The 20601-nt window shown below is 38.3% G+C and overlaps 1 protein-coding gene across 1 annotated transcript; it reads right to left on the bottom strand.

Annotated features, from left to right (window-relative positions):
• Window positions 1–3987: 3987 nt before the first annotated feature.
• On the bottom strand, window positions 3988–20365 carry LOC120112493 (ASC1-like protein 1). Its single transcript, XM_039132025.1, has 6 exons — window positions 20042–20365; window positions 14302–14513; window positions 14050–14205; window positions 8931–9116; window positions 4712–4896; window positions 3988–4425 (listed from the first exon to the last, which is right to left on the bottom strand). The coding sequence occupies exons 1-6, from the start codon at window positions 20177–20179 to the stop codon at window positions 4394–4396; spliced, it is 909 nt and encodes a 302-aa protein (XP_038987953.1). The 5' UTR covers window positions 20180–20365; the 3' UTR covers window positions 3988–4393.
• Window positions 20366–20601: the final 236 nt, after the last annotated feature.

A 20601-nucleotide genomic window follows, 5' to 3' on the forward strand; every position in this document is an offset into this window, starting at 1 on the left:
GAAACAAAAATTAACCTATGCATTTGGTGAGTCTTTTAATTTCCTTCTCATACTCCTGCTCCATTGACCATCTAACAGATAATTCTCAGGTTTCTTTCTCACCAATGGAAGCGAGTGTAGTACCAGACACCACCATGACCAACATCTCAAGCTCATATCCGACCTTCCACAGTGACCACACACCTCGTCTCAAGCAATTCACTTCAAATGCCACCTCAATTCACTGCCATGAACAGGGAAGCCAGGATTCTCAGATACAGGGAGAAGAAGAAGACTAGAAACTTGAGAAGAGAATAAGGTATGCATCAAGGAAGGTAAATGCCGAGACCCGACCAAGGATAAAGGGCCGGTTCGCTAAGAGATCAGACATTGAGCTCGATGTGGATCAGATGTTTTCCAGCTCTCTAATATTCAAAGGCAGCGATGGGATCGTCCCCTCATTCTTATGCCCATAGAAGAAAGCAGCATATTTGAGAGAAGTATGAGGGACCATGATATCCCATGTCAGGATAGGTAGTTCCAGTGCAATGAATAACATGTGCAGTAGTTCCATTAAAGGTCAACTTCAAGCAACCTTTAAGTATATCCACTGCCAGCCTTCGCTAATGGCTCTATGAACCATTTCTAGCTTTGAAACATGAGTAGTATGATTTGGTTATTTGTGGAGTGCTGGATGGAAGAATATCTACAAGGAGGAAAGCATTTGTTGACCACCTAAGGTTGCTAAATAATGCATATTGGAACATATATAGATCTTGAGATACAAATGCTGTTAAGTGTTTGATGAAAGTAATTGTAAATTAGAGTTAACTTGGGAGATGGTCCTAAAATTGGGAGAATAAGAGGATGGATAACATTTTCCTAATAGAATTTTGACACTTCTCTGATTGAGCCCAAGTAGAGCATATAGTTTCTTTTTCTTTTTTCTTTTTTTTATTTTAAAAAATAATGATGATAATAGACATTTTTTATAAAAAAATATATATGAACAAGAAATAAGAATGAAAACAAGAATAGAACAAAAAGGGAAAAACTCTTAAGCAGCATAATGAAGATGCATATTGTGTTTTTTTGGTAACCATATGCATATTGTGTTGGAATTACTAAGAAAAATAGGGCACACATTCTCTCGCAGCACAATATGCAGGCAATGAGACCTTTTAGAGGCAATAGATCAAGCCCCAAATACAAAAGTAGAGGATTTTCCCCCTTGTACCCACAAAGGAAAGGCAAATGGGCAGTCTTACTAGACAAACTTTTAGGAAAAGAGTCTAAATAAAGATTCCTTCCTAGCTTCATCCAAATGTGATATACCTCATCTAAATGCCAATATTGATTGATAGTTTAAATTATTTTTCTATTGGAAACGCTAGGTTAAAATTTCTTAGGTGTTAATAAGAGATCAAATGAAAAGAGTCTAAAGCTAATATGATACCCTAATTACAACATAATCCCTAGTTTAGCTTACAAAATGTAAGTAATATAGGACTTGTCAAGGAGGATTCCTATTGTTTTGCACGACGTAGACCAAACCACAATCCTATAGTTCTAGTAACTTCTTGATATGCAACAAAAATTCAGAATTTTTCTCTACTTTTTATAATGAAGAAACTTTGAGACCTTTACTTCCCTTGTCCATTCCTCGATTTAGGGCATCATTCTTTTTCCCTTTTTCCTAATTGTTTGCATCCAAAATTTAATTTAGGTCAATTATGATGCATGACCAAGATTCTGGGGATAATTTATGTTTGAATATGTGGAAGAATCAAAATTGACCACTTGTCACTTTACAAGAGGCCATATATGGATGGTTGATTGCTGGATTTAACTTTGTAAAGGAAGTTATCAAGAACTGGGAAAGTTATTTGTAGGAACAACCATCCAAAAGGAGTAACTATTGTAAGGGACCTGCCGGTAACTACCATCCAAGAAAGTTATTGCTGAAAAAAACTTTCTTTCTCATGATAAAGTTAAGAAGTGGATCTCATTTGGGCTCTCTCTCTCTCTCTCTCTCTCTCTTTCTGCAACAACAATGGCATCATATTTGGCCATTGAACTCAGCTATTGCAACAACGATCCTAGAACTGAGATTAAGCCTCTTGTATAGAAGGTCTACCTATTCTAGAGCATTTCTTGGCATTCTCAATTATTTATTTCAATATCTCAAACTGTATTTTAATTGATGATATCCTATTATTATATCGATCATTATCCTTATACTAGTCGTGACTACTATTATGAAAATTATGATTATAATGATTGTTTTTCCAATCTAGATGATGTCCATCTTATTTTCGAGATGATTATTTGAAAGTGATGATTATGGGTATATCAATTATGACCCCAACAAGGCATTGGATAATTTGTGAAAGTTGATGAAGGAACTACCTTAACGCGCTTTTGATGCTTTGCAGCAAATCCATTATCATGTTCATATGGCAAATTATAAGTCCTCATTATCGGGACATGGAAAAATACTCACCACTATTCTTATGGCTTAATACAAATACATTGAGAAAAAAATATTATTATTTGAATTGTCTATTTAATGGCGCCGTTGAAAATTTGACAATGTTTTCATATAAGATTACCACCAACCAAATATAGTAATCTTTTCTTGACATCACTTTCTAGAGTAATTTTTCCACCAACCAAATATAGAAATTTATTTTCCTACGCAAACATTTTTTCAGATAAATAATTTTTCATGAATCACCATGTTACCTCGTAATCTAATATACCCCAACTAAACAAACCTTTAGAGACCCACCACCCAAAAACTAAAATAGGTATTTTTAAGATGAATTTTTTGCATGAATACCCTTCTAAAAATTTAAATATACGTGAATACCCTTTTAAAATTTATATTTATTTTTGTACCCTCGTAAAATACTATTTTTGCACAAATGCTCCAAATATAACGGTATTTCTAACACAGTTAATAAAAACCATATTTATTTTAATTAAAAATAAAATATATTTTTAAAATTACTTTTTGTCTCTTATTCCGATCGCCTTATAAATAATTTTTTTTGCACATCTACTTATTAAGAATATTTTAGTCATTTTAATTTGAAACTGTTAATTTTTTAACAGCGTTAGATGACATGAGTACATATGCAAAAACAAGAATAAAAAAGAGTAGACATGCAAATATTAATTTTAAAAAAATATTAATATAAAATTCGATATTTAAGAGGATATTCATGCAAAAAAAAAAAAAAATTGAGATTCGAAACTTCTACTATTTTGTCTCCGTAGGGAAGATGAGTTTTAGCTCCTTAGTTCCCAAATACATTATGTTCATCCTTGATCAGTAAAACCTCATAAAAAGATCCAAACCATTTTTCCTACCACTAGACTTCATGGCTCAAAGTTAAAGCATGAAGTTAGGCAATGGACCACAGCTCAGTCTGACCCCATGCTGGATTCCCTCCAACCATATCGCATAGAGCTTGACTATTCATGGGTGTGACCCAAACTTCATACCAGATCAATTTCCATCCCCATTTTGCGCGCCTAGACTTCTTCTACCTCCAAGCAAAATCACCAAGACCAGCAAAGACCAATCCTCACACTCCAAGCTATTTCAGTGTATGTACAAGTTCCTCTTTCATATGATTCCTTTCCCACCATAAACTTCAGACTGCCACTTCTATCTCAACTGCAAAAATTGAACACATCAGCAACGGGGGAATAGAACATTCAGAAGTCCAATAACTCAAGGCATCAAGATCATAATCCCTCAAAGCCTCTTTGTGATGACCTGGAAGGTGGATAAGGTTGTATGCCAAGGGTTGACAACTTTCAAACAATCATCTATGATCAGCGCAGAAGATTATATGGTGACCAACAAAATCCTGATTACAGGCATTTGTAACCCTACTACCTTCGAAGGGAGAATACCAGTTCATTAATATTATTAATATATGAAAGATAAAAGAAAATGAAAAATACTGGTGGATGACTGGAACTCATAGGAAATCATTAATAATGCAACTGGAGATCTCATTTTGGGACAATTTTGGCCAATAGATTAGCCATGAATCAAATGTATATTCAATCAGTATTATCTGATCTTGCATCCACATCTGTTTCCAAAATAAATATACAGAAGTCCTCTAATGATGAGGTATCTCCATTATCAGCAACACCACTTCAAAAAATACATGAAATGGGAGCGTGAATTCTAAATGTCTGGTTGTAAGCTTCATCTGAAAAATGAGAATAGGCTGATCCTCTTTCCAACACCATCAAGCCATCTGAATTCTAGTAGCCAGCACAGAATTAAGCAAATCAGAACAACAATAGCGATGAACATGAGAAAGAAGCATGATTTTTTGGCGAAGTCGGTGTCTACAAGAGTGAGTACATAGCTAACAGTCTTCCCGAGTTAATCTTCATGTTCCTCTTCATCTTCAGAATCTACATTAAAAAAATAACGAAATTGCAGTAAGGAACAGCTCCCAAGAAGTGCTTTGGGACATCAAAGAATGAAGCATGAAAATTTATGTTAAATTTAACAGGAATAAAGTTGATATTTTAAGAGACCAGAATGTGCTATCATTTACCATACAAAAAGACTTTCAAATTAAGCATTAATTTTGTGAATCTACCATAAGAAGTTCAGATGTCCGTGAGTTTGTGTGTGTGTTTGGGTATTCATCTGGTAAATGTGTTTTGCAAATACATCAATAAAAAAGGCAATTACCAGATCGAACATCATCCCCAATATTTCCTCTGGACTGAATTTGCTTTACAAGCATCCGGAAGATTAAAACCCACCAGTAAATGTGAAGAACAAGCAGCGAGAATAGAAGTGTGTTGAAGATATAATAATATATTGGTCCTTCAAACTTGTGCTTCTCCTTGTCCAGAGACAGTAAAACTTCATAACTGCCACATCAGGCCAAAAAATGAGAGATAAGGTTATATGTTCTTAAAATACTACCGGACAAAACTTCCAGACTAGATGGAAACAGCTGATTCAATATCAAACACAAGAGATCAGTATTAGTTACAAAAGTACAAATTATATAGTGCATAAATATTATGCCAAGCAAATGATGTATTCCACCAGTAATTGTGTTCAAAGAAATCATTGACTTAGCTTTATGAGCTAATAGCGTAGAGTTGCAGGATAACTTTGAAACTACTCTTCAAAATGTCATATTAGACATGACGAAAATATCCAAAGCCAAACCAAACCGTGTCAAAATATTATAGGCCTTCTTAAGAGATCATGCCCTTTCAGCAATTTTAGGCCCAACTTAGGGCATTTTTTGGAATAACCTTTTCAATTTTGCTGTTTCTTTGCTCTTAAGGAGTGCACAACATGACAACTCTACAGAATAAAAGTTTAAGAAAAATGCAATATGACCTTAAAGTCGTTTATCAATATGCATAAGCAATCTAGGAAAAAGGGAATATACTATGATTTAGACAAATCATGGGGTATTCAACCTCTTAAAAGTAAGCGTTCATTTTTTGTTGTTGTGATGGATTCCCTGCTTTCAAATTCCACTGCAGAAACCACCTTTGAGTGAGGGTGGTTTGGGGGTGCAGTCACTTCTAATGAGGCGAGAGGCACTCCTGGCGCGGCGGGCGGTGCAGATTGTTCTGGAGCCATGCGGATTATGGAGTCAGGTCATGATCGGTAGATATTGTCGAGCTGGCTTAGCTGGACCGGTGGCGGGTGGCCGGAGGAGTTCCTTTATGTGGCGGGAGATTGGAAGGTATGTGCCTATGGCCCTGGCATATTCTAGATGGTTGATTGGCGACGGACGGAGCATTGATGTGATGGCGGACCCATGGGTGGACGCTCTTCCATTGAGGTTGTGGCCGACGATGATTAGCGGTCAGGGGATGGCGGGGCTCCGGGTGTGTGACCTTCTCAGGCCGGGGGAGGCAGAGTGGGATACCGACAGACTGGGCCAGTTATTCGGGGAGCATTTAGCAGAGCGGGTACGAGCCCTTCCCATTCCGGGATCAGCAGGTCCAGATGTCAGAGTATGGAGCACCACTTGCAGGGCCAGAGTCAGGGTTGGTGATGTTTCTCGGATTATCCAGCAGGAGTCAGAGCTGGGTAGGCATTGTGGCTGGGTATGGAGGTTTGGGCTACACCAGAGGGTTGCACTATTTCTCTGGAAGGTAGCCTGGGACCGCTTGCCGACGAGCTTGGCATTGAGCCGACGTGGTGTTAGCATCCCCTCTGTGTGCCTGTATTGTGAGGTAGACGAGACAGTGGATCACGCACTATTCCAGTGTGTCTGGGCGAGGCGGACCTGGAGGCTGTCTGGGATCCCGGAGGGTGTGTGGAGTCGGAGGGAGTGTTTTCTGGAGGAGGTTCGGCGTTGGTCTAGCTCCCTTCAGATGCGTCGGGAGGCTATTAGGGTGTCCTGCATCGTATACCAGCTATGGATGGCCAGGAACGCCCGAGTGTTTGGCGAGCACAGTCCGTCCCCACGGTTCGTGATGGAGCGGGCTCGGGCTCGGGCTCAGGCAGCAGAGTTTCTTCATGTAGGCTCGGAGCATAGACCTTTGACAGCTCGGGACATCTGGGACTCCCATACTGCTTCGGCAGCTTCTCATACGGTGTTTTTCACCTGGGAGCCCCCACCCCCGAGTTTCCTCAAGGTCAATTTTGATGGCTCAGTCCTGGATGGGGGCAGGAGAGGAGGGGCGGGATTTGTTATCAGGGGCCCGAGCTCCAGCACGGTGGCAGCAGGGGGTTGTCAGATCTTTGATACCTCGGTCCCAGGGGCAGAGCTGCGTGCGGCTTGGATGGAATTGCGGTATGCACGACATGTACTTCAGGCGAGTTCCATTTTCTTGGAGGGCGATTCGGCCACAGTGATCAGCTGGATCCAGCAGGGCACTCGCAGCGGTGGAGGAGTTCATCCTTTGCTCCGTGACATATGGTTGATAGTGAGAGAGGTGATTAGCTTTCGAGCTATGCATGTATATCGTGAGGCCAATGGGGCGGCCGACTGGGTGGCAGCATATGTTGCGAGCCACTCAGGAGGCACCCTATGGGTTGGTGGAGATGATTTACCCGGTGCATTCCGGGATCTTTTGGTTGCAGATTCTACTGGGTGTATTCGTACCCGTGTTGTATGAAACATCCGTTTTTAGCAACCAAAAAAAAAAAAAGAAACATAAAATGTCAGTGAAAACTCTTTCCACCCTATATTTGCTCCTCGCACAATTTGTTACCACTTCCAGAATCTATGATAGGGCGGGCCTTGGCACAATGGCAAGGTTGTTCCATTATGATATGTATGTCACGAGTTCCAAACACAGAAATAGCCTCTACACGCAAGGATAAAACTGCGTACATCTACCTCTCCCCAGACCATGCAGTGGCAACAGCTGAGACATCCTTTTTTGCAGGATCTATGATAGTCCCCTTACTATTGCTGACCTCTACTACTGCTGTCAGCTCCACCAGCTGATTATACTATCTAATAGCCAATGGTCTGAACACAATTTTAGAAGCTACATATTGATATGACCACTTTCTACTAGCATTCAGGCCTTCCATTAGTGGACATGTCCAACTGTTTATTAACGCTTATAGAAGCATTACATTGATCATTGTCATATCCCAAAATCTAATTCTTACTACACCCAACTGATACTCATAGAACTTTCCTAAAATCTAGTTCAAATCTGAAACAGTAAGCAAACTATCTTGCAAAGATTAATCTAGCCTGTCTACATGACTGATGCTCTAATTTTGTTCCTTCAGCGCTCTGGACAACAGATCATGGGCTTGAATCAACATGATAAGAATTATACCACAAGATCTACAACCATGACCTCATCATATGGTTCCACTTTATACCAGCATCTCGACCCAGAGATCTTCCTAATATCATGAAGAAGGTTGTTCCACTTTGAGATGATAGAGGTCCATGTATGATTCCTACACTATCCAATTGCCAGATGGTTGTTCTGTTACCCTCTAATGAACAATCAATTAGCTATGGACCATCTGTCAATAAACTGTCAACAAATCCAGTGAATCAACGAGGAAATGATTCTCATACTGCCCTCTTGATGGCTGACATTAGAGCTATGACATGATCTCACCATGTGCTCATATGGATCTTAATTGTTCAAGGTTCACAATCTCAATACTGGATCCCATACTAATACCATGCTAATAAAGTGTCCATATGCCCAGTACAGGGATCAGATTAGTGTTTTGAGGCTCGCTACACCCTTCATACAAAATCTCTATTCAGTACTGATACAGTACGGTATGTCCGGTATGGGGCAATACGAACCAATACGACGAACCTTGGTTTTCAGATAAGAAAATTGCCATTGCTTTTTCAATTTTTAAGTCATTTGTTACCATAGTTTTGCAAATTATATGAAAAATCAAAACTCATAAGACTTGTAACCGAATCAAACAAATTTTTGGAGTAAACAGTTTCAAAAAAATGCTCAAAGAACGGAATACATGACATGAAAAATTGCAGCTTTAGAAGTTCTTGTGAATATAATTCTTAAATGTATATTAACAAAGAAACAGACAGAATTGTCTTGAATGGGAAGAAAATATACTATAATATGCAATTCCAATAGCCATCATCTTTAGTTTCTATCCGTAATAAACTATTGATGCACTGAAACTCCCCTAAATGGGTTTGTCCTTTCCTCCTTAACTATGACAATGAGAGCACTGAAATCATGGCTTGCTATATTGGACTTTACCACCCATTATGGAGCATATCATACCATATTGCTAGGCTATTAAAACCGGTATGCCTCCATATCGAATGTCAATAACAAGGTTGTACCATAAAGTGTCCATACAGGGAGTACCAACTGGGGTACTGGTACAAGTCCAATACCAAGATTGAAAACCGGGATTGAAATCATGCAGTTTATGGTACCTACATTGAGCAACTCATGCTTACCTTGTACTTCGGAGGATCCAGAAAGGGAAATATATGAGGCGAAGTATAATCCATGAAGCAACAAAAAGAAGAAATGACACATTGGCCAGCCACTCACAAGCACCATACTTCGCCATCTTCCCCATTTCTAAAAACACATCGCTTGCATCATGAACGGCCAACACAACCGATCCAACACGAGCAAACCTGTTTGTAAGGTAAGATAAGAAACAGTCTCATATCAAAAGAAACATAACTATTGTAACCATCAGCAGAAATAAGGATTTTAGAAAAGTAACAAAAAAAACAGATGTAATATTTTATGGTTTAGACAATGCTCCAATTGCAAACCTTGCTTAACACTTAGTATATGTCTTTTTACAAACTTGAATCCTATTCTTTTCATTTTTTTCAACACAAAAATTTAGTGATCTTTCTAAAAATGCTATTCATTTGGCAATTCATGGTTATATATGGGGCTATACTGCAATGCCATATGAAACAAATTGACAATCTCTGTAATCGTGCAGCCATAAAATAAATGTGTACCAGCATTGGCATGTCTAAATGCAAGTTTTACCCAAAGCTTGCATGTTTGTAACAATTCGAGTAGTCATTACAAAATAGGCATAGAAATTATGGTCCAAGAGGCACACCAACAATCGCACTGAAACTAGGAAAAGTTTCAGGTCAACAATAACACAGTTCACAACAATTTATTAAGTGATATCAGTTGCAATATCTTGAAGAACCTCTTATAGCAGGGCAAAACAGGTTGATTTGCAATCAACTAAGATTGTTTATTTAGTTAATATACTCACCATGCAAGGACTTCAAGGATATGTAAAATATAATAGTTGTCACCTGTTTGTGACTTTCGATTGATGGTAAGTATTAGTGGAGAGCAGAAGATCGAACCCTATATTCACTAGCGTAACATCCAAGTGCAGGAATATAATGGTTTCTGTCCATGCAGTATCATACTTACAAAATCCATAAGGCTCATGCAAAGAGGATTTACCCATCATGTGAATATCGGAAAAAAAATCGTCCCTTATCGGAATTGAACTTTCCTGGATTCTTCGTCGATTCCTCTTCCCCACCCCGCGATCCATAGTATATTCCATTGATAGAGAGCCAATTCCAATAGACTTCAAGTCCACCCAATTCTTCTGGCTTGCTGTGACATAATGCCGCAGGTCTTCCTCCAACAAAGCATTAATCCGCTCAGTCTGACCGTCTGTCTGCGGATGGTTTGCTCCCAATGGGAACTATTTTCTTATTCATGGATGTAATCCACCGAAATCTGTTTCTAATTTATAAATAACACAGATCACCGAACCTTGGTTCGGGTACAATCCCTCGCCACTTTAGAAAAAAGGTGGAGGTTTGATTCCAGGGAGCATTGGCCCTTGCTTCAACCAGGCCACGATTCTGCAAGCAATGGCTCAATCAGCCCGGGGTCTAGGCTCCAGCCTAGGTGGGGTAAGGTGGAGTAGGTATGGGGTAGAGGACAAGGAATGGCCCCTCCCAATTTCAAAAGAAAAAAAAAAATTATAGATAACATAGAAGTGGATGGCCAAAAAAACCTTTTTGGTTTCGTGCACAATGGACGGTCATTTCTTGGTTGAAATGTCCTTCATACTCAACAAGGAGTTGCAAAGCCAGGAATGTTCAAGAGTTCCGATCAACCAAAACTAGAGTATTTCCAGGTCAAGTGAAAAAAGGAAAGTGAAAATCTGGTAGAAAGTGATCTTAACTACCCTGCCAGTTAATGGTTGTCAATGACATGTATTATGCATATAGAGTGGAAGAATCGAACATCTCTTGTCCCTCCTCAAGCAAACACCTGAATCCTAGAGAGACACGCCTCAATCAGATGTGTAAGAAAACACCCCAAGACTTTTCCTTAGACTCACTTCAAGTCACCCTAAGACTTCTAATGCCTCAACTCACTGTGATATTAGAGGAAACCATAAGAACGAATTCCTAGCAAATGAGGATCCATAATGCTGACTCCAAATAATTTGGACAAGAATTGATGTTTATTGTCAAGAAAGACATGACAAAACTAAATCAAATGTCTTCTACAATCAAATGCTTGGGGGCTGGGCTCTAACCTGGGTGGGGTGGGTATAGGGTAGAGGGTGGGGATTAGCTGCTCCCATCTCTAAAATCTATAAATAATGCAGCAATTGAAAGCCAAAAGAACCTTTTTGATTTCTTACAGAGTGCATGATCATTCATTTGTTGAAATATCCTCCATACTCAACAAGGAGCTGCAAAGCTCGGAATGTTCCAAGAGTCCCAGTAACCAGAACTAGAGTCTGTCCAGGTCAAGTAAAAAAAGTGAATGGAAAATCTGGTTGGAAGTGATCAATGAAAGTGATCTTAACTACCCTACCCTTTAATGGGTGTCAATGACATGCACTTTGCACATAGTGTGCAAGAATTAGACCTCTTTTTTCCCTCCGTACGCAAACACCTCAATTCTGGAAAGCCATGCCTCAAACAGATGTATCAGCAAACATCCTAAGGCTTTTTCCTTCAAACTCACTACAAGGCACCCTAAGACTTTTAATGCCTCAACTCACAATGATACAGATCAAAATCCAAAAATATCAGATGAAGCCATAAAAAGGAATGCCTAGCCAATGAGGATCCATAAAGCACACTCCAAATAATTTGGACAAGAATTGATAGTTATTGTTGAGAAAGACAAGAAAAAACTAAATCAAATGCCACTAAGCTATTAACAAAAACATATATACTTAGATCAAAGCCTATTAACACTCCAACTCTTGGAGGATGGAAGGCAATACCAGTGTTAGTTGGTACAATAAATTATTTAATCATTACATGGTCTGATATTATATTAGCAATAAATATCACGAGCCAGTCCATGCAGACACCAACAACCACATTGCAAAAATTTTGGGCATAAGCAGCTCTTACTTCAAAGATACACTGGAACTGTTGGTTAGGAAATTTAGTACCTACCATTCCTGGTTAATCTAAATTCTTAGGCTTTGTTCTTGTCTATCAGCTATAGAGAGCTCTTGCTATTGCATTTGTGCTTTTCGTGCTCTCTCTTGCTTTACTTGCTTGCTAGCAAGCTTGCTAACTTCTTGTTCTAGCCTTCTATCATACCTTCTTCTAATCATCCCCATACGGTCAAAGGTCTCCAAGCAAGGTTTTCGATACCCATACCGAACCCTGTACCATTTTTCCACCACGATGTAAGGTATGGGTACAATACCAGTGCTGGTAGTATGCACTGATAGCAATAAAATGAATGAAAAACCAATTGGTATTAACTAGTACAGTCAGTACCACATTGTGGGTATACACCAATGCAAACTGATATGGACTAGTAGGACATGTGCATACTGATACGGATGGTTTCGACATCCAGGCACCTATTCTAGTGTCGGCTTCGTGTCAAAATGGTAATTGATACCAATGGTGTTATCACATTCTAGCAGTTTCTAAATCCATGTCTCGAAGTCATCAATTTCTTTTGGAGCAAATTGCCAAATTCACTGATAGGTGTTACATTCTGGCAATTTTTGACTCCATGACAAATTCTGCATTCTAGTTGGGGGGAAACAATAACCCCCATCAATGAATTTGGCAATAGGTGCCAAATCCATTCTTTCCACCCTATGGTTGTGGCTAGTAACTCTACCTTATACATACACAAAAACATATACATAGATTTTTTTGAGAAATCACACAAATACATAGATAAATACATAAATAGATACATGCGTCTGCATATAAGGTAGATATATTATACACAAGGTAGAAAGAGGGGGGTTTGCACACACCACCAAATCCAAAGGTGAAGGTTGCCAAAATGAAAATCTAAACCATTGGGTTTATTGTAAGGTGTAAAATGTATACAAACAACAAATTATATGTTTATAAGACCTCTTGCCTATGCAACAAGTTATCCCAAAAGATAGTTTTTTTATCACATATACACTGTTTTGATTTTGGGCAACTTCATATACGAGCAAGAGGCCTCCATATATTCAATAGATAACTTAAATATTGCAAGCCCCATCTTGAATTTGACGGTGTGTGTAAACCAGTTTACCTAGACACAGGATACTTTGTCAAGTGTCTAAGGTGTCCTAGAGAATTCAACTGCAACCAATAAAGCCACAAATCACAGGGACATGGCTGTGTGTGTATTATATCTTAAGGAGATGCTGGAATCAAGATAAAAGGGTGGATGGTTAGCTTCCTTTGGTTCACCCGAGAAGGGGCAGATAACAGCACTCTATTGGTTCAGCTAAGTAGGGAAAGTAAAAAAAAAATCAGACAAAGGAGAGAGGAAAAGAACAGAAGAGGCCACGAAAAGAAGCATTCAAGATAAAAAAAGTACAAAGGGAAAAACAATAAAATTGTCAATGAGACAGCTCTATGTAAAATAAGCTTGCGCTTCTACATGCTCATTAATGCCATTTCTTCAATTCACAATCCTCATGTTTAATCTATATTCTTTTTGCTTATTAGTACATTGGCAACTTTCTATCTAGTCTGTCACATCATCCTTATCACAACAGTTTCTGTATCAATCCACCATTATCCCTCTCCACCTTACCCCACTTATATAAATATATATATATATATATAAGGATGTTGTACTAGAATAAATATAAAATATTATGGCAAATACATGTGGGGTATATTCTCCAATCTCCACTGTGTCATCATACATTCTCTATCTGCATTTATCATATATATATATATATATATATATATATATATATATATATATATATATATACACACACACACACGGAAGATGTATACACAACCTTCAGGCTGCCTTATGATCACAAATGAGTCCTATATAACTGTGCATATGACACATATGCAAACATACACAAATGGCTTTAAGCCCTAGTAAGATAATGCAGTACACTTACATACTTGAACCTCATATGTCAATAACGAATATTGAAAATAGAATAGTACAGAAAGGGCCACTAAACAACAACAAAGGATAGCAAATATCTTCAAAAGCATGATTTTGATATCAGAAAACCATGGTTTCATAGAAAGGATTTGAAAGCAAGAATGATAATAGAGAATTATCGTGGCAACCAATATCCATACAGAAACTAACCTGAATATATAAGACAACACTATAAGAACAACAGTTGCAACATGATGAGACATTGACACTCCGTAGTCTGACCGCTTTGTTTCCCAAAACAGCAGGGCAAATATAGAATACGTGTAAAATCCAGCAGCATACATGTATACAGCCTTAAGTTTAAGTCTGAGAAACAAGAAGCAAAATCATTAGATTTCCATCCAAATCAAATGTTTTTGCAATAAAATTAACAGAAAAGAAGAGGATCTACATAAATCGTACTTTATTTGTTGATCTGGCCAAACCTGCTCTCCTGGTCCTACCCAATAGTATCTGGTACTTTTGAACCATGGCTCGTTATATGTAACAGACAAAGATAGAAGCTCTCCTGAAAGAAAATAAACACACTTCCAAGCTGACTCCTTAAATTTGTTGATCTTTTTTCGCCTTGCATTAGCTTCAAGTCCCTTTCCTATAAGTCGCTTTGCCAACCTCTACATCAACCAAAGAGAAGCTAAAAATAAGCAAACAGGACTTGAAAGAAAGATATTTAAAAGCTGCAACAATGATCCAATAAATCATAAAAATGCTTTCACTTAGCAAATCCACCATCAAAGTTCACTTAGCTTCAGCATTGATTCGATTAGTCAACATTTGTACATACCAGTTCAAAAATGACTGTTTGGTTTAATAATTACCAAATACAAATGGTTCACAGGTAGTGGTGGAGTTGTATTATTCTGCATATGGCTGAATCTTCAATTTGTTATAGCAAGTAGATTTTATAGTTTTATTTTTTTATCTTTTGGAATGGCATAGCCCTTTACGATTCACTTACCCACTTCCATCTAATATTCAAGAAGATTATCCTCTGTTCATCAGTATGAACTGGAAAGTAACTTAGAAACAAAAGGTAGGGAGAGGGATGAAAACAGTAGATAAAAGTCTTACGAACAAAACTACACTGACAGAACTACATGCCTCAAGCTTCATTAGCAAGAACTAAGGAGGATAAAAATGCCTTAATCTGCCTCCTAAGTTCAATGGCGTCGTAGCTTAGGCTGGTTAAAAGGAAAATCAGATCATATCAAGTACAGCACAATGAATCACCATTTAGCGTATTAGAATTTGCATGTCTATAATCCCTTTCCTATAAATGGTGATGAAAACAAGCAAGGAGGCGTATCGAAGAAAAGTGGAAGGCGTGATATTAGCATTTTAATGCAACTTCTTCCCTCTCAAACTGATGATTAACAACACAATGATGTCAGTCCAGAAGACCACACTTCTATTTATTGGAGGTCAGTTAGTTCATAGAGGTTGCAAACATTATAAAATTTCAGAATATGATTTACACCATCTGATAGATTAAGCATATACTAGCAAGTCATAAGCAGACAATCTCTGCAAAATGCAGGACAACCTAGGTGATGACTAGGATGAGAATGAGAGCTGTCATGTTTTCTTTTATTTATATTATTTCAACTATACGTCTTGCTCCTAATGAAAATTTTTAACTATAATGAAAGATCTGTCTTCCATGACATACATTGTTTCTGTCCTTTCACATATTCAGTGTTGGAAGGGTCAAAATTCTTGTTTGAAAGCTCAAATCATATCTCTTTGTCACCTTACAGAAACCAAAGTTTGAAAGTCACCTAGAATCTGGGGAAAAAATAAAAAAAACAAAACAAAACAAAACAAAACTTGGCATATAAAGTGTTCCTTAACAATTTAGGCAATGTATCTCCCATGCATACCATGTGTGGCCCACCAGCATAGACATGACAAGCTACAATGCTATGAGGTGCAATGTTATGAGGTACCCAATTCAACCATTTTAACCAAAAATGCATGTCATGCATCTCAATGCTCAAATATATAATTTGTCAAAGAGCATGTAAAAACTTTACATGCCACTAAAAGACACTTTTTTAAAAACTTTTTAAACTTCATGTGCAGGTTCACTGGTATGTCATTAATAGCTAACAAATAACAGAATATTCACAAACTTCTATAAAATAACAATTTCAAATGCTATATAGCTACAATGTAAAAATAGTACCAGTGTTTACCAAGTTTATTTGCCTAAAAATTTTGTGGAAACTTTTTAAATCTTAATTATTCACAGACTAATCACTATTCACTATTTTTTCAGCATTTCACTTATAATAAAGATAATACAAATCGTTATCTTTGATAAAAATGAAATAACTAGCCTGGCTTTACAAGATGCACAAGTTCAGTAAACACTTTTGTTATCTGTGGACCCTTTAGTACTACCTTGAGTAACAAACTTTATTAACCATTCCCTTTGAACAACATCCAATTGATGTAAGAAGATGATAATGGCTCTGGATGTGGGCCAAGTATATTCGTGCTTAGACCAGGTCGTGCACAAAATTTAAGTTCAGATCAAATGCTGTCTAGAATCAGACTGATCCTAAAGCAGCTTAAGGCTAGCCCAAAGCTCAAATTATCATTGATATATAATAAGTAAATAACTTTTGTTATGCAAAACCTATTTTGAATCCTCGTCTTCTCCGATCCATCCTAGTCATCTCCTCTCCTCCTACCCTACCTCTTCCTACCATGCTCTCTCCTCCGCCTCCTTCCCTTCCCTCTCATTTCCTCTCCTTCCTCTTCTTTCTTGTCACTCCCCTTGTCATTACACCACCTCTTCTGAGTCTCCCAGTAGACCACCACCCTAAACTCCGCTCCCTCAACCCATCTTAATCCCCTAAACCTCCACTTCACTGACCGAACCTAGAATCGCCAACCAACCACAGCCTTAATATGCCTCAGACACCCCAACCTCTACCACTCCACTTGCATAGCTTCCTCTCTAACACCACACTCTACAAGTAACCCATCTATCTCCTTACCCTCATTCCAAAACTCTACCTTTGAGCCTTCAAACTAGAGGATCTAGGCCAACCCAGACTCTACAATACTACATCTCAGGACAGGCTTGGGCACCAGCTGAAATGCCAAAGCCAAGCTCAAGATATTATCGCTCAGCCCATTATCAGCCCAACTGGCCACAGATATAATCACTAAAAACCAATTTTCTTTCACCATAAAAAGAAAAATCTAAAAAATATTTATATCCAAATCATGGTATAGCCCAAAACCTTTCAAACAAGAAATCAGCATGCACCAATAGCACACAGGAAACAACTATATTTTCCAATATAACTTTTTTTCCAGTCTAACCTTCTTAAGGACCTTACTGAAAAGGAGACAACACAAGAAAGAGAAAAGACTGCAATCATGCTATTTATCTTTCTACAAGTAGTATGCCACTAGGCTTCCTATGATTCTTCAAATAAACAAAGATAAGGAAACTTAAATATACCTCAATAATGCCTAAGCCATTTCTTCTGAAAGACACTTTAACTTCAAGAGAAGTAACCTTATGACTCGTAGTTTTCTTTTTTTTTCTTTTTTTTTTTTTTTTTTGGCATGCGAGCAGGGGGTGGGGGGGTTGTAAAGATGGAGAAGTTGGCTCGTCAGGTAATTTCCTCCAGAGAAGAAAATAATTTTAGGCTTTAACCAAAGACATCCCAAATAAAATATGACAAACAACAAAAGTGGCAATTTTTACATAGCTTTTTTTATTATGTTACAGGCATAAAAAAAGAATAATTAATGATTGCAATCAATATGCATATATCATCCAGTGAAAAAGATATGGAATACATCGAGAAACATGTGACCGATCAGGCAAAGGTGTTTCAGGTAAAACTGGGGAAAATTGAGAAAGCATCCCATGTTACACATGCCAAGGCATGTTTAGCATTTTAGAGGACTATATGTGATTGATGGGCAGCCAGGTGGCACCAACCCCATATCATAGTTGAGGTACAGTTTTAAATTTAGCCTTGTCATATCTTTCCACTTCACCTCGACACTAAATAATCTTAGGCCTATCACACTTTATGTTCTATATGCATAATTGTGCCTCGTCTCATAGGGCCTCTAATCAATTACAAATAAGGCCAAACCATTTCAATCAGCATTCCAGAACCTTATCGTCAGCTATCGCTATTTTTAGGCCTTCTCTAAATTTGTTGTTTCTAGCATTACTTCTGCTCAATGAATCCATGTCTCGACTTTGGAATTCCATTCCTACATGTACTTCACGAATTCAAACACATGGGCATATATTGCTCATGTATTCTAACAAAAACAGATCAGTTGCCACCACAAATTAAGACTCCAGTGTATATCACAGCAGATATGCAGATAGATCTCTCTCATGTTTCTTTAAGTGAAAAATAATCTAAATCATGCAAAAATATAGAAGTTGGCAAGTCGGGTAATTTTCTCCATAAAGATGATAATTTGAGACTTTAACCAAGGGCATCTGAAATAAAAGTTATGTGACCAACAACAGAAGTGGCAATTTTTTTTATATAGTCTTCTTTATTATGTAACAGGGAACAAAGGAATAATAATTAATGATTGCACATCAACATGCAAATGCCAACCAATCAATAGATGAAAATGGCATGGAATACTTCGAGAAACATATGACAGATCAGACAACGGCATTTCCATGCAAAACTGATGAAAATTGAGAAGGCAGCACATGTTATACATGCCTAAGGCATGTTTAACATTTTAGAAGACTGTAAGGTGATTGACGAGAAGCCAGGTGGCACTAGCCCCATACCATAGTTGAGGTACAATTCTAAATTTAGCCTTATCATATCCTTCCGCTTCGCCTCCACCCCAAATGAACTTAGGCGTATCAAACATTATCCTCTAATTGTATACTTGTTCCTCTTCTCAAAAGATCTCCAATCAATTACGCATAGGGCCAAATCATTTCACGTTTTCAACCAGCATTCCAGAACCTTATTATCAGCAATCACAATTTTTTGGCTTTCTTTTTAGCACTACTCCTGCAGAATGAATCCATGTACTCAACTTTGGAATTCCATTCTTACATGTACTTTATGAATTCAACCACATGGACACATATGACTCATGTATTCTAACAAAAATGGATCAGTTGCCACAAAAAATAAAGAATCCAGTGTACACCACAGCAGATATGCAGATAGATCTCCCTCGTGTTTTCTTTAAGTGAAAAAATAATCAATAAGCTGTTTTCTTCATAAATGTTCTGAAGCCTAGACAAGACCACTGCTATACTTTACTCCTACAACAAAATAATATGCACAACACCAGCATTCCCAATCAATTATCGAAGAGAATGACTAGAATAATGAAAATATTGCCAAAAGGAGGCGAGAATGAGATCCAAGCATCATTAAATATCCAATTATCTTGATTCTATCAGAAAGTTCTAGGCTTCTCTCAAAGCAGCAAGCATCTGAAAGATTTGAAATGAGAAACAATCATATTCATGAGTTGGAAAGAAATAAAAAACTACTTAAGAATTCCGCCACTTCTCTCTCAGTGCATCTTGATATCTTATTCGCTCCAATCTACAGGTAGAAAGAATAAAAAAAACTGAGCACTCATTATCTTTGAAATCCCCGCAAGTACAATACAAGAGGTTAGGTTTTCAACCCTTCTAAACATAAAGCCGCTTCATATAACACTTGTCAAGATAGCTCCCCCCCCCCGAACAGCACGATTTCTCAAGCCAAGCCATCTCAGAAGGGCAAGAACGCTCGCAAAAGATACATCTCCACTCCTTCCAACTAATTCCTGAAGAAAACACATCAGGGCTACACTCGTATGACCGAAACAGCTCCAAAGACCAGACTTTTATCACACAGCAAAAAAGTCAAAGACTAAAAAGCCATCCGTCCGCCCAAAATGCAAGAACCTAGTTCCCTGAATCAAAAGCTCATCCGACTAGTGACATAAAAATCGGATTTTTAAGGCAAAAAACTCCACGCAAGACAGGAACAAAACTGATCGCATGGGACTTTCTTATCTGCGGTCTCGCTGAGGCCATTTAAGGGTGTTATTCCCCTTTTACCGAAAAGAGAAAACAGGGAAAACAGATGAAACCGAGCAAAGGAAAGCTCGAATCGCGCACCTCGAACACGAATCTATCGAGAAAGAACCGGACGGTGGGGAAGAAGAGCACGAGGAAGGGCAGGGCGATGAAGTCCTCGTAGGCGGGATAGGACTCCTTCTCCCAGTTTACGGACGACCGGGCTTCGACCAGTCCCATCTCCAGCCGGCTCGCCACCGATCAAAAGCGACGCCAATCAAAGAGAAGGGAGGAAGGGAGTTCGCGAGATGGGATTGCGAGAGGGCGAGACCGAGAGGCAAAGACGACCCCTTCTCCCTCTCTTTCGCTCGAATCGACGAAACAAAAAAACTCGGAGCCAGATGCGCCAGGCGTTTTCTTTATACCAAAAAGGGCTTCTTTTAAAAAGGCTTGAAGACTTGAACCATTTTTTCTATATAACTCGGAGTGACAAAAATGTTGGCCCTAATTCTGTCATGCCATGGTAAAGATATAATTACCGTTCTATAAATTTTTAATGTTCAGATTTAGTGGATGACGAGCATGGTGGGTCAGGAATCAGATGGGCTTGGGAATATTTATTATCTGCCATAATAATTATGGTGGCTGAGATTTCTCGACTA

Source organism: Phoenix dactylifera, chromosome 1 (assembly GCF_009389715.1).
Source record: "Phoenix dactylifera cultivar Barhee BC4 chromosome 1, palm_55x_up_171113_PBpolish2nd_filt_p, whole genome shotgun sequence".
Classification (NCBI taxonomy): domain Eukaryota; kingdom Viridiplantae; phylum Streptophyta; class Magnoliopsida; order Arecales; family Arecaceae; genus Phoenix; species Phoenix dactylifera.

What these genes read in the sequence shown, in the direction of transcription:
- LOC120112493 (XM_039132025.1), bottom strand. Translation starts at nt 20,179, where the DNA reads ATGGGACTGGTCGAAGCCCGGTCGTCCGTAAACTGGGAGAAGGAGTCC. An exon ending in TCGATAGATTCGTGTTCGAG is followed by an intron (nt 14,514 to 20,041) that starts GTGCGCGATTCG and finishes TGGTTGATGTAG; the next exon opens with AGGTTGGCAAAGCGACTTAT. An exon ending in GTGTTGTCTTATATATTCAG is followed by an intron (nt 9,117 to 14,049) that starts GTTAGTTTCTGT and finishes CCTTACAAACAG; the next exon opens with GTTTGCTCGTGTTGGATCGG.